The following is a 15,651-nucleotide window of genomic DNA, read 5'->3' as shown; positions in this document are numbered from 1 at the left end:
TGAGGGCCGTTGTGGAGATTAAGCAAGCTATTGCCCAGAGTTACAGAGTGGGACCCATTAATTAGATTAGGCCCCAAGGAGAGAATTAGCTGGTCCAAGGGAGTTGAGCCCAAGACCCGCCGAGGCGGGAATTGAACCCTGGTCCCGGGCCAGATCTCTGCATCAGGGACTGCCGTTCGAACCATTTTGCCACACTTCTACGCCTCTCCATCTTACTCTGTGCTGGTTTGTCAAACAGGAACCAAATAAATAGCCTGCAAGGCAGTCAAGCTCAAACCACAGAACTACTTTCCATATCAAGTGCTGCACACTTACAGCACACTGCTGGCATCGAGTGTGGGTTCAAAGCGAACAACTGCATTATTTGCTGTCACTCATATCCATGGCTTATTATTTCTTTTTTTCATTGGGCTTTTAAAATGACTGTTGTTTGGTTATCTTTTTTCAGAATGAAGCTATGACAGGATCTCATACACAGAACAGAGTGTTCTCTCGGATTACATTGGCATTAATGGAAGACACTGGGTAAGTTTATGATGGACAAATTACCATCGCATATTTGAAAATAATGGTATTACTTTTGAAAAATCATTGATTGCTATTTGCCAAGAGCAAACATGTCAAACACTGTTTTAAACTGATTCATAGATCATTATCTTATGGGTGAAAAACCATACCACACCTACAGCAGTGGAATAGCAAGGGCTCCATGGGCCCTAGTGCAAACTAGAAACATGTCCATATGTTCTGGTTGGGTAATAAAATGCAGTGGGTCCCTCAGGTCTCTGACCTTGCGCCACTACATTTGCAAAGCGCCATTGATAGTTACACTATTTACCTAAGTACTGTTCATCCCCTTACCAACATTTTAACGCAAAAAATCAATATGGTTAAGTGTGATGTGTTGTGTTGTGTTGGGTTAGTTACTCTTAAAGGCCCCACTTCCGTATGAAACTCTGTTGTCAAGCAATCTATAGGAGTATGATTTCTGTGAACACACAACATATCCATAGTTCAAAGTATACTTGCACACATCCAGTACAATCATGCACAAATCACATAACTTTCAGACACCCACTCTCACCACACACAAACACAAAACAGAAACACCCACCAGCCTCTTCCACTATCATTCAGTTGCTTGTTTTCTGCAGTCTATTAAGGCATGGAACTTGCTTCACAGTTGAATACTGTATTTTATTTGATCTTGGCTTTTCATTCAGGTTGTTCATAAGATTTTCTTTTTTTAGTGGGTTTTCTGTTTTTATCAGAGTTTTATTCTTCTTAATATTTTTCTCCTTTGCAGGACAGTTTCTGTCTCATGCTCGTTACAATTTACTCTTTTAACCAACTTTGTGCCTTCCATTTGGACACTCACAAACCTGAAGGTTTAGTTGTGATTACAAGTCTCAAATGCATTAAAACATGCTTTCTTGTTTATAATTTGTCTCCGAATATAGATGGTAGATTAGAGACTTCTAAAGGATGGATATAAATGTACAAACCTTGGTACCAGTAATTTCTGTAGATATTTGTCACATTTGCTTGAGAGTTTGTAGTCTTGTAGAGATTGTCATCTTATCATAATTTAGCAGTAGCACAAATGTAACTGGGCCTATATGTTTTTAGAAATGTTAGATCAACTGTTAACATACTTTTCTGTTTCTTTGCTTTTTTTCTGAATAAAACTGTTTTGTCCTGTTACCTAGGCTGCTGTGTGCATTTCTGAAGTAGTCACTGCAAAGGTTAACTTAATATAGATAGTCTGTATATTAAGAGCCTGCCAGCTCCAAGAAAGATGTAGACTTTCCACATAAACATATACATACATTTATGTTGAGAATTTCATCAATGTAGAGATGATCATCCTTATTAATAGAGGACCAACTTTGAGAGTTGGTAGTTGTTAGAAGCCCTCCATGATGCAGCACTCTCAATGTTGAGACATATTAAATGTCTAACACCCCTGAATATATGCACCATGTCGGTGAGCATAAACATCACATCGGCGACAGAATGGCAACCCCCACCATAAAAATTGTGCAAAATTCCTGAAAGGCGTCTGAGGTGGGCAAAGGCAGAGGTAGGGCCAAGCACACTGCCCCATATTTATAGGCCCTCTGCTTTGCTAGCCCTCTTTTAAACCAGACCGGTCCTATGGAATAAAAAGAGGAAGCCTAATTGTGATTGGCATAGTCTCAGAATGTAATACCTACAAGATGGAGTTACTCCCAAGTAAAGATTTCCACTATAGAGAAGAGCCACAGAAACAAACTTCTCTCTACTGGGCGTCATGCCTGAGTACACCATAACCATACTTTCTCTCGAGGTTTGAAAAAAACGGAATTCAAGACAATTATCTATCAACGTTATCACCAAAACGATACCCCTGTGCAAGGGAAATGTCACCAACTAAGACTACAGGGTTTAGGTCTTGTAGGGACTGTCACAAGCAGATATCTGTGACGGATCTCCCTCAGATATATCTTTGATGCTTGGTGTCAAACAGAACTCTAAGGCCTGTGGTGACGGTGCCCAGATGAATCCAAAGGCCATACAGGACCATGAGGTGAAGCTTTCTATCGAAAGTCTCCATGCTGTTACCACTTGTGAAGGTCTTGTTCCAGCTCCTGAAGTTGTTCACACAGAAGGTCTTTGTCACAGTTGATACTATTGAGTAAGCCAAAATGAGACTTGGCCCCTTCCCAGCACTCTGGAACTGCTCAGAAGGCATGAGAGCATAAACATTCCTCCTGTGTACTCTCCTGTGTTCAGGTTCTTTCAGAGTTCATACTTGTGCCACAAGTCAACCCAAATTTCTGAGACCATTGGTGACACCACAGTAGTTAGAAGACTTTGCCTGAACTATGATTCATCTCTTTGGCACCCTGCAGCTCCCTTTGATGCACCCTCAGACCCCAGGCATCGTGAAGATATCCAAGTGGAATCCCGGTGGCGGATTGGCCCTCAGTGTCAGGGAGAACCTACAAACAAGCTACGGGTTCTGGAACTACTACAGTGCCATCTTCAGACCTGGTGCCAAGCCTGGCTCTAGATCTCCAGAGCCAAACTCTTCTTGACCGAGGCTGCATCACAAATCCTTTGGGTGCATCAGGTTTTTGGCAACTCATCAGACGTTACCTTTGCCTCAAGGGAGTGCTCAGGTTCAGCACTATCTTCTTTTTTTTAGGACAGATTCGGACCATGACCAATATGATGATGGGGATGATATAGTAACTAACTATAAATACAATTACTGGTACAATGAAATAAAAGATTCCAGAACAATGGGCACTTATCTAGACACTGGCTTGGTTTACCACCTGGGCCTGCTGTTGAGGAAGGATACCCTACTTGGGGCATGTGCAAAGCTCTGTTCCACCCCTCCAGTAAACAGGCAGATAGTCTGTTGACTGTGTCCTGCCATGGGCAACCCAGCCTTCTTGACACAACATCCAGCACCAGAAAGTCTGGTGGTTCTGGCTTCAACAAGCAGGATAAACCCAAATGCTTTCCCCACCACTCTGCAGGACTGTGAATTCAAGCGCATTAAAACCTTTGGCATTCACATGTTCTCACCTGCTAGCCTGGGAATGCACTCTTATCAACTTCAGCTGCTTACTTGGGAGCTAATGCCATGTGCTTAGGGACACTGTTGTTCTAGTGTTACCTGCTGTTACTGAAGACTTATGTCCTTTTCTCACACAGGACTTTCTAAAAAGGCCACATTGCAACAAAATTGATCATCAGATGTGTACTGAACACTGTCTAGATTGAGCAATAGGCAATAGTGTGGCACTAGCAACATGCTTGGATGAGGTCTGTGGGCTTCTCCCGTGATGCCCTTCGATTGCGCTTGTGTTTTCAGCAAAAAAGCTGATTTAGCCCTTGAGTGATTTAAAGATAGCAGGGCCACAGTTTGCTCTTTCGGCCTGTCTTCTCCTACGCAACTATTCCGCAAACACTTTAGAACCATCAGTGGCTATGGCAGAGGCTACCAGTATGATCAGCATCAGTCTATGCAACCTATCCAGCAGTTTCCACAGACGTTTTGTGGCTGTGAATCAGAGCGACAGCATGGACAGCAGGGGCAGAGTACACCCCAGTTCCCCTCCCTCCAGCTGCAACGTCATTACTTTAGTGTATCCTTCCAGACACACCACCACCCTGTCGAAAGCAGATCTGGCATTTTCTTATAGCTTGGAAAGCAACCACTTCAGCTGTGGCTAGTCCTCAGAGATACCCGAGCATTTGCTTATACCCCCGCAACTTCCACCACCCTTAAGTGAGATGATGGAGGTCCCTCTGCCTGTTTTGTTACAACAGGAAGTGCAGGCCCTTTTGGCCAAAGGAGCCATAGACGGGATTCATGCTTCAGAATAGGCACTGGCTGCTATTTTATGGTGCTGAAGGAGGACAGAGACCCTTTGTTTTGTTCTAAATCTGTGCCCAATAAATGCCTTCCTGTGGAAAGAAATATTCAGGACTGTCACCCTGGCTCAGGTCTTGCCTGCCCTTGAGACTGGTGGGTAGAGTCAACCTTGCAAGGTCTTTTCTGCCCTTCAACCTGTTGACTAGATGGCAGTGTTCGACCTGCAGGACTCTTATTTACTTGTCTTGTCCTACACGGACTATCTGTTGTTCACAGTGGAACAGGAGCCTTTTCAGTTCCCAGTGCTGATGTTTGGCCTCACCAGTGCTCCAGACTACAGGGAACCTACTAAGAGTGTTGGGGTTCACTATCAACATGCTGAAGTCACACCTAACTCCTTCGCCGTTGCTTCTGTTCATCTGAACTATTTTGGCCTTGGTGCAATTATGTACCTTCGGAGTCAAGGACATTTGCAATATGATGTCAATGTTTCAGCTTCTGCCTGAATCTCAGTGATTATGATTCTGAGGCTCTATAAGCTACTGGCCTCCATCCTGCTAATGAAGCATGTCAAATCACATGTGGGCTTTGAAGTGGGATCTGCAATACCCATGATCACAGCACCAGGAGGATCTGTCCAGTCGAGTCCAGATTTTGGAGGAGACTGTGAGAAACCTGCATTGGTAGTTGCTAGACAGCAATTGGGTCAGCATCCGGCCTTTTCTCATCCCAGAAGAGCTCACAATGGTGATGGCTGCATTGCTTCGGGTTCAGTAGGCCCCCAGGGAGAGTTGGTGGGTCAGAGATACATGTTCTGTGGCAGTGGTCTGGCTCACACTTCACCTTAGTGGAGTGGCAGGGCATCCACTTGGCGTTGAAAGCCTTCCTGCCATACATACAAGGAAGGCTGTTACATGGGCTTACAGACAACTATACCTTCATGTGGCACTGCAGACTGGAGTGGAGTCGTGGTGTGTCAAGAGTCACTACGCCTTTGAAACTCGTTAGATCACCAGGGGATTTTCCTGGTGGTGCACCACTTGGTGACATCTTTAAGTACCAGATGGACAAACTCAGCCATCGGTGCCTAGTCGATTCCAAATGGCATCAAAACCTAGAGGTGGCACAGGATACCTTTTGTGAAAAGGGAGAACATTAGCTCGATCTTTTCGCCACCAATGAGATCACGCAATATATGCATTTTTACTCATTGAAGTTCCCAAGAATACTCTCTCTCTGAAGAGTGGAGCTTGGGGCTTCTGAATGCCTTGCTGCTGCTATCTCTCCTGCCACAAGTTTTCAAGACGATTAGGAACGACTGCGCCAAATTTATCCAAGTGGCACCGGAATGGGTCAGGAGAGTTTATCTCCCCGTGTACGACCATTTATTGCCACCTCTACCTTTCATCATGGCACAGAGAAACCTGAATTTAGTCCTCACATTCCTAATGTGTACTCCCTTTGAACCACTGCTTAGCTGTCAATTGCAGCTTCTCCCTCCTGAGACTGTTTTCCTTATCACCATAACATCCACACTGCATGGAAATAAGTTCATAACCTATATAAGGTAAGCTTATAACTTTGTCATTCTTTCGAGACAAGCTGCCATTGAGGACTTATTTTCTTGCAAAAGTGGTCACTCCTTTTCATGTTTGACAAAATGTTACTCTCCAGGATTTGTTTGCTCAACCTCGCCTCTCTAAAGAGGAAGAGAGACTTTGTCATATGGACTCTCGCAAAGTAACAAGACTGCTTGATTTGGGGCAGCAGCACCTCTGTGTTTTAGGCAACTGAGTCACTCTTACCCCAGATGGCAGCTGTTGACCCACCCCGGCTTACTAGCAGTACTTCACCAAAACCCAACCGGTAAACGTAATTTGTGGCAGCCTTGCATGGACTCTGAAGATCCTTCAGGGAAATCGTAGTGGGAACAAGTCTTACCCTTTTCTCTCCACATACAAGTCTCTTACACACACAGGCAAGAGAAGAGATGCAGGACAGTGTCTAATTCATTTACTGACAGGACTGCAAACTACAATAAAATACATGAGCTGCAATGATTAGGATAATGAAGAATAATGGAATCAGGATTGTGAAGATTAGAGATGTGAATATGAACAACAGTACCATATTGTCAAAACATAAGCATACAGTTCCCTAGATCAGGATCTGTGGAGACACAAAGACAGGTCTACCGAAAACTGGCATGCAGCATGGATGGAAATTCTGGCGGGAATCTGCTCTAATGCTCTGTCCTACACAATGTTTTTATTGCGGACATGTTTATGTTCGTGCACAGAAGTCTGACGCTGGTATGTACCTAAACCCTGGACTGTTTTCGCAGTCTTGGGGCTGGCAATACAAAATATTATTCTGTGTCCCTCGCATTCTCTTCTTGTGATTCCGAGGAAAAGAACATGATGCAAAGTTGTCATCTGTAACACTGATAATGGCGCTTTTGAAAAAATAATGGAATTTACATGTGGCCCCACATGTCACTTCTGGAGCTAAATGTTGTTGGTGCGGAACCACAAACCCCACAAGTCCAGTGTGCAGGTGTACTGGTAAAAAGTTTCCAAATTCAATCTGATGTATGGGGAATATTAAAAAAGTGTGGAATCTGAGGGAAGATATAGTATTAACCTATAAGAGTGTTACTGTAGTTGAGTAACTTGTTTTTTTGGTATATGAGCTGTCCCTAGGCTTTAATAGTTGGTGAAATATTACACTTTGTGTATAAGTCTAAAGGCTATTCCTTGATTCGTAAGTGTTTATTTATGACAGTCATTGAATCACATAAGCAGACCATTAGATTAATTTTAGTCATTTATTATGCATTTCTTTCAGAATTAATCCAGCTGAACCTCTGTTAATGTTACGAAAATATGTACCCAGGCTCCACTTTGGTATGCAGGGTAACAATATTCTTGTATACTGTTACGGTATAAAGTGGTTGAGAGATTTTCAAAATGGCTTGTGAAGGCTAGTAAAAGAGTAATTATGAGCAAGCTGCAGTTTGTTCTGTGCAGCCTTCAGGCAGATGGTCAAATTTAGACTGTTTAAATTAGCCGTTCATTCTTCCACGATTAATACAGTAAGCTGTATAGAGATAAGTGCCAATAAGGGTCTACAGGGTATGGTAGTGGTCTGCTTATGATTTATAAATGTAAATCTTATGTTTCTATTTACTGTAATTGGGATTAAGGGTCCAGGTCAGTTACCAAGTGGGGCCAGCCTGTGTTAAGTGTTTAGCCCACTAGCGATGGATAATATTAGACCTTAAAAATTATCAAGTTAAGCTCAATAAACTGAGAGCTAGTCATAAGAAATGCCTGACTTGAGCTCCACTGCCTTGACCCAGCTCAAAGGGTGCCTTTGTTTAATTTTGAAGATTTGATGGAGTTTTTATGTTTGTTCTTGCGCAGGCAGTTTTGGGGTGGTAGTTCTCTTAAGCAGGAGAAGTTTGCTGGAAACATCCAGAAAGGATTGCTCAACCCTGAAACTGTTTGATAAATGATTATGCTCTAGATAGGCCGTGATATTGCAAAAGGATTAATGTCACTCAGAAAGACACAGCAGATTCTCATAGTTGACATTTTTACATAAAACTCTAAACCAAGTAAGTTTTTCAGGAACGCGACCTCGGGCAGGTTCAAGACGGACCTCGGGGAGAAGTGGAAAATACTCTCCTTGGGTAAGAGGTTTACGCGTCCCTATGATGCCCATTACCTACATGGGATGGGCGACTTATCATTTGACTGACATACACAATAGATCGGCAGACTGTAAGTGACCTCCCAGCATTTATTGTCTTGTTTTTTACAAGGAGAAGTAAAATGTTAGCGGTCCTGATGAAGCGCCAGTGGATCCATGTGTGACCGTGAGGGCGCGAAACATGTCGACCATATGTTAGGAGCAAACTACTTGCCTCCTCTCTATCTCTGAAGGAGTATTAGGAACATCGTTTTCCTGTATACTCTGAGTTGTGTTTTTAACCTTGGCCTAATCCCTATTGAAATTATTAAAATTATTAAGAGGTTTAGAGCTAATTTTAGATTCTTGTCTCTCCTTTATTTCCCCTGTCAATATGGGCTGCAGCCTTTGATTAAACATCTTCTTGGTTGAAGAGCCCCCATCCTTCGGTTGGAGGCCCGTCGGACATTGCAGTGCCAGTCTGGCGAGGGGTTAGCCCAATGATGATGCTTGACATCCTAATGTGATGCTTGAGGGCACTCCTACAACAATTTCACTGCAGTCCTCTCCAGTCCCCTGTGTTCACTTTGTCTGGAACAGTGTACTTACTTGGTTTAGAGTTTCATGTTAAGGGAGATAGTACACTGGACCATTAAACTCCCTGTCCCTCCTGTTTTTTGACATTTTTACATATGCTGACAGTCTCTCACTGTCGTGAATGCTGGATAGTTATCAGGTTTTCCACCAAAGTCACTCCGCTCCCGGCAATACTCAAGAAGTTAGCCTCAGTTCACTATACATTATTTTTTGCAGATTTTTTACCTGCAGTTTTCGTCGGACTATGTTAAACCTGTCAGGCTTGGGGTGATCTTCCCCAAAAGTTTTTACCTTACTCCATTTTTTTGCTGATCACATTTTTGTTGGCTACAGACTAACCAATGCTAAAGTGTGTGTGCCCTCTCCTTTAAACATGGTAGCATTGGCTTACACCCAATTAGCACGTTCTAATTTACTTGCAGTTCGCTAGTAATATGGTACTACATGTACGCAGGGCATGTAATTAAATTCTGTTGGTGGACCTGCAGTAATGATTGTGCCTCCCACTTAAGTAGTCCTTTAAACATGTCTCAGACCTGCCATTGCAGTCTGTGTGTGCATTTTTATACATCCATTTCGACCTGGCAAATTAAACTCTTTTCCGGGCCTAAACTTTCTTTTTTAATGCATATAAGTCACCAATTTGGTAGGCCTTAGACAGCCAACAGGGCAGGGTGCAGTGTACTTAAAAAGTTGGACATTTCCATATAACTTTTACATGTATTGGTAATGTGAATAGTTTTTTTACTACTGCAAGGCCTACCTTTCCTATAGGATAATATTGGGTTAATTTATTTACTATATAAGTGATAACTTTCAATTTGGAGAAGCTCAGAAAGTCGACTTGGTGTCTAAAGAATTGGAATTTAAAATTCTCTCTATTAATAAAATCACATTTTAAGTCTTAACTCTGAAAATGCCACATTTAGAAAATTGGCAGTTTCTTGTCCTAGCCATTTGGTGTTGGCAATCTGTTTCCTTGGTCAAATGACTAGGTGTAGCTGGCAGTTGGTCCTTGTGTATTGTCCCCACACAAAGGAGCATATTTGTAGGCAGGATGGGCCATCTCTGAGTTGTTGAGGTGGAGAAGCTGTCACCTACCACTCTTGCACATCACAGAGGTTCTGCTTGGGCTCACTAACAAAGGGTTTTCATATTAGTCTACTGTGACACCAGACAAGCTGGGGCCAGATCATGGAGGCAGGAAATTCCAAACACCTCTTGGGGTGAAAACCTCCAGAACCTTCACCTACTTTAAAGGTGTAAATAGTGAACCCTTAGACACAACTCTTCAGTACACCTTTGGGCCTGTAATAAGGACTGCTGCTCTGTTGCCCTGCTGCTTGAGTGAAAGGACTGTACCGGTATCTTGAACCCAGGACTACCAGAGTGACTTCAAGGGCTAGTTGGCTGGCCTCCTGATCAGAGCCTCAGGAACAGAAAAGGCTTTGACAACCTTGAACCCAGCACCTGGACTCTGTGTGCTCTGAGTTTGTAACCTCTGCCCCCCCCCCCCCCCCACCCCCCCTTAAGTGGTGACACCCTAGTCCTGTAGCTTTGGATATGGGTCTGAAGGCCCTCTGCCAGCCCAGCTGTGATCCTGTGAAGTAGAATCAACACAGCATGATGCATCTCCTCTGAGCCTCATCAAAACCTCCGCAGCGCCACACATCCCTTTTGCCAGACCTCACATTGTAGCTCACAGTCTCCCTGGAGCCACTGAAGCGTATTCTCGCCACAGGAACTTGCAATGCTCCGCACACCAGGATTTATGGTACTTTTATTCAGTGGGCTTAACTTGGTCCACATATCTGACCCGTGCTCCATCGCAGCCATCCTAAACCTGTGACTTTGTACCGGTTTGGTGCGACCAGGTAACAATTGGTGCATTGTGCTTTAAAGTCCTATTTATTTTTACTTAAACTTTTGAAATTGCATATCTCCAGTTCTACTAATTGGATTTTTGTCATTTTGGTGTCAAATAACTTATTAAATCTTAATCTATTTTTCAAGATTTGTGTTGGATGTTGTGTGTTCACTTTTTTGGTGTTTGAAGTGCTGCATAAATACATTACATATTGTCTTTAAGTTAAGCTACCAGGGGGGTTGATTTGAGGTTTGTTTGTGTTTCACACAGACAGAGATTGTGATTTCTTCTAAAGTAGGGTGTCATCACTCTCAAAAAGTAACCCACTTTCTAACTCACACTGCTCTGGGTCTCTTGAGTTCAGTTTCACAAATATATATGTATTTTCTGGCATTGATAAGCTCAGCACCACATCTACTGATCATGACCTCTGTGTACGTGGCTGTCTGCAAACTCTTCTGTCCGATGTCTACAATCATGAGGCAGAAGTATTGCCCTGGTTCTAGCTTCGGTCAGGAAGCAGGTACTTCTACATTTGGAGCATTATGCAGTCAAGCAAGCAATAGTCGAAGCAGAAAACTTGCATTAGTAAGGATTTGACCGTAAAGAATACTGTATCAAGTTTGCCAAAGTTTTGTATTATAAAGAGGAATCCCTAAACTTGACTGGTGATATTTGTAGTCCCAAATAGATAAATGATTCAAGTATTTAAAAGCATTGAACAAGATCACAATCTGAATATCATAAATGGTTGTAACAGCGCTTTGATTTTCAGAAAGTTCTGTATGCTGTTTGTGGCACATGAGCCTTGATTGCTGGATGTTGTCCCTCAGGGGCTTTTTTGTTGTAATTCATGTACATGTCGTTGTGCTGTTGAACATCATGTCCTACGTCTAATATATTGTTACAGCTGTATTGAGGCAGTAGTTATTGCGTTCCTTAAACTCTGATCTACTTGGCAAAGTTGACTATTTTATTTGAACTATGGACAGTGTAATTATTTCTTCTGTCATCAGTAATGCATTGGGTGAAAGTCTTAAAAAGGGTGGGATAGTCCTCTTTCTTAACTTTCCCAGAGCCAGGACGAGGGACCGAAGGGCATTAACTTGTGATTCAAATCCATGTTGTGCCACTAAGCAGGTTTTGTTTGGACCCTTTCCCAGCTATCACTTTAGAGGATTTTAGCGACTGAAATTCAGCATCTTCAGTATGGTAGTGGCACTCCTCCCACAGTTTAGTATCTTGTTTGGAGACCTGAATGCAAATCATGTCAGATGATTATATCAAATGGTGCTCTTCGAATTGGTGTTTTGTATTTCCCTGGAGGAAAAAGAAATTATTTGGTTTTGATTATTCCTTAATTATGCCACTCCCTCCTCATTTTCCCAGACGGGGAAATTGGTTGCCTTGCACTCAGTGGAAGGCTTCAGTACAGATGAATTGTGACCATACCCTATCCAGGACTGCATGAGGGGAATAATTGCCTTTTCAATCAGTTACAGTTAAAACTGTTTCCTCACTCAGAATTTCTATTGTTCTTCGAGCTGCGGTTGTCTGTTACAAGTGGTATAGTAGGTTAATTGATGAGGCCACTCCACCTTTCATTTGAATAGATTATTTGCTTTTTGAATATTTGTAACTCACAGTTGAGAGCCTGAAGTTTCATAGGTGTGTTCATTGTTGAATACATTTGGCATCCTGCGGTTGCAGCTTGTTGGACCTGAGTTGCTTCATATGTTTACTGTAGGAACTCTTAATCGCTTTGGCGCTGCAGCAGCCTTCTGCAAATTCTGGAGAATCAGTTCCACTTTGAGTAATGATTTTCCAAGACTCTGGATAGTTTACCCTTTAAGTGGCCATTTATCATAGTTAAACAGCTATAAGTCCCCTTGTAACGCAATGTTTCTTGCCTATTTATACAGAGAGGACATATATTTAATCTATAGACTGCTACTAATAACACCAAATGTTTTGTAGTGCTGGCTCAAGATGTGTGTGTATAAGCACAGAGAAGGACTTCACCCCTAAGTCTCCAGTCATTTATTAATTCGGAGATCACAGCACTTATGAAGTGACTGGTCTCTTATCTAATTTGTGCCTGGCGATTGGCTGCTGTTTTTTTTTGTGTCCTCACCCCTTCCTTCACACACTTAGCTTTGCACCCGGTTGGGTGCTCAGGAGCAGTGGCAAGATGCCCCAGGTCTAATCATGGTCACAGCAGCAAAGGCTGCCATTTGTCAAATATGGCTTTCACAATATTACCAGGGAGTGTGGTGCCTGAAAGCAGAGCTGCAGCAGATGAATCATGTCCAATTGTAATAGTGAGGAGCCTTAGCCCGTAAGTTATATTGATCAATGATTTTCATCCGTATGCTGATCTGGACATAGTTTGCTGTTGTAAGGGGTTGTGTTTACAGGCCTTTCACTTTATATAACAAGCATGAAATATACATGAAATTAAGAACTGTGACAAAAGTAAAAGTCCTACAGCCCTTATTAGAATCTAAATACAGTTACAAAGAAGTAAAACGTGTTAAGGCTCAAGAGGCGACTCATGGAGCTAGTAATCAGAGATTTGATTATAACCACGATTCACGGGGGAATCGTATTGCCTTAGATCTGAATCACTTAAAGTTCTCAGGGTAGCTGCATGTGAGGTATTTACCAGGTCTGGTAAATACATCTTATTCTGAGTTTTCAATCAGAAGTGAGGCATAGCGTATGGAGTTTGTATTTTGTTCCTCTGGCTAATTGCTGCAGATATGGCCTAAGAGAACTGACCTGGGCGAAAGAGGGTTATTTATTGCAACCATTAGGTACCCTGCCCAGAGAACACAGTAGACACAAAACTCCAATCACTCGGCAATTATCGACCAATTTCAACTCTTCTTCTTAATTTGAGGCCTAATTGAGTTTTGACAGACATTAGAATCCCAGTAGGATATTTGTTCAGGCTCACAATAGCAAATGTGTTGTAACCCATGTTTCTTGGAATGTAATTGGTGGAAAGGATTTAAAAAATGTAGCCATTCTTGTTATTTCGTCATCGCAGTAGATCAGCCACATTTCATGCTGCAAATTTAATGGGAGGGATGACAAGTCAATACCGTACCCCACTAAACCCTCTGCTTTGATATGTCTACCATTCGTTTCCAATTTATGAGTAGCCCTTGTTGGCACCCCCAACGTTACAAATATCTAGTGGCTTGCTACTCAGTTTAATTTGGCCAGCCTTAACAAATGGAGTAAGTATGGGATTACTCTCTACCTCAGGCCAGTTTGGGCAAGCTCTCATAATAGTTCTTCTTTTGACGTTAACGTTCTGCCTGGTAGGGATAGCACCAAGGGCTGTGTCTGTCTTAACACTCACTAGATCACAGTAGAAATAATAATGCAGCTTTATAGTGGAATTGTGTGAAGGAACTGTATTGTTTGATTTCATGTCTTTAAATGCCTCCAAATATTAAAAAAAATGTGATTAAAATGTACAACCTTACCACATACCCAAGAAAGATCTTTAATACTTTGTTGTGCATTACAGCTATTCCTGTGTTGTGTCAAGCGCTCTAATTTCTTTTCTGGTTGCCTAGAACCATTTTACAAATAAGTGAAAATGATTCTAAGAATCTTTCAAGCTTTTAGCTGGTGACTTAAAATACAAAACAAGTTAATCAAGATCCTGGGATTGAGTTTTCTTTCCAAAGCGACCTGCTCCAGGGGGTTAATTATTTTCCACATCCTTCTCCACTTATGCGCGCAGAGTGACGATTTGGGTGGCACCTGGGGTGCTATTTAGGTTAACATACCCAGAAGCAGACCCTAGTGGAAGATACGTCATGGTGCAGAGGACACAAACAGGAACAGACATGAGCAGCCTAACTTTATATGTTCCCAATGTCAGTGACAAAGAATTCTTTGCTTATATGCAGACCCTTATGATTGACAATATGGCTGAGCGTTTGTTATGGTTTAGGGACTTCAATTGTGTTACAGCCACATTGCTAGATCAAACTCCCTCACCCCCACAAAAACCCAGAATGACAGAGGCCATGGCTGCAGTAATGCACAGTTTAGTTTGCAAAGACATATGGAGGGATCTGAACCCCACTCAGAGGGAATACTCCTGTCATTCAGATACACGTGGCACACTTAGCAGACTTGACTGGGGACGGAGGAGATGAGGGCAGAGATACTTTCGGCCAACTACTTGGGCTGGTACCTGTTGGACCACTCTTCCCTTCTGCTGGCTTACAGCGGAACTAGTTTGCAAGGGAGACAGGGAGGTTGGTGGTTGCCGACAGATGCCCTACTGGATGTGCCATTTAGACAAATTTTGGGGGAGGCTTTAAAAAAAACTTTAATAACTGCGGGTAACTGGGGATCCCCCAATAACAGAGGTACGGAGTAGGAGTGTTTGAAGGCTACACAAAAAGATGATGGACGTAATGCTGAACACTGTCAAACATTCGCCCCCAGTCACAGATCTGGGTTAAATCCATTGTTTTGTTTTTTTGCTCACCACACCACCCCAGTTTGGACCCAACCTTTCCTCAGGAGCATCTCTCGCATCAGCAGAGGGTATCATGTGTCTCCATAGCAACGTCGTCCCCAGACATGACGTAGACGGAGTCCATATAGTCCCTCCCTGAAGCGCTGATGTCAGTTTTTTCTTTTCCACCCACAACTCTGATCTGGAAAAGCAATTCCTCTGGCCATTTTTGGCCTTCACCTTTTTCGTGGTATTTTTTTATGTTGTAGTCCGTCGTTTCCTACTTCACATCCCAGAGATCGTTCCGGGAGTCGATCGTGTGTGGCTCCCTCGACGTCTCCTGTTCAGATGATGCCTCTAGATCGACGTTGTCCTCTGACGAAGTTGTCTTCCTCCAGCTTCGCTGCCCTCATTGCAACTCACCCAGGTCTTCTTAGGATGAGTCTGCGCAGGAGTAGACTCCGTCCCTTCCACCTTATCCTGGTGCCGGGGCAACTCTTGCCCAAATGCGGAACTATTATTCATCCTTGCATACTGTTTTCGTGTCCCTCCTTCCTCTGGAGGGACTTTGGCCCTAAGGAGATGGCAGGTGCTCCGACATGGTCCTTGCCGGTGGCTTTGTCCTCGATGCCT

At 42.9% G+C, this 15,651-nt stretch overlaps 1 protein-coding gene across 1 annotated transcript in view; it reads left to right on the top strand.

The window, feature by feature from the left end:
• The window catches only part of LMLN (leishmanolysin like peptidase), a 407,342-nt gene that overhangs the window by 216,936 nt on the left and 174,755 nt on the right, over positions 1–15,651 (top strand). Inside the window, exon 11 of the mRNA XM_069224294.1 lies at positions 449–525. Within this exon, the coding sequence (XP_069080395.1) occupies positions 449–525 (77 nt within the window). The remainder of the gene's footprint in view (positions 1–448; positions 526–15,651) is intronic.

The sequence above is a fragment of the Pleurodeles waltl genome, chromosome 3_1 (assembly GCF_031143425.1).
Source record: "Pleurodeles waltl isolate 20211129_DDA chromosome 3_1, aPleWal1.hap1.20221129, whole genome shotgun sequence".
Taxonomy (NCBI): domain Eukaryota; kingdom Metazoa; phylum Chordata; class Amphibia; order Caudata; family Salamandridae; genus Pleurodeles; species Pleurodeles waltl.
The sequence above is the reverse complement of the archived record's forward strand: the minus strand, read 5'-3'. Positions and strand labels throughout refer to the sequence as shown.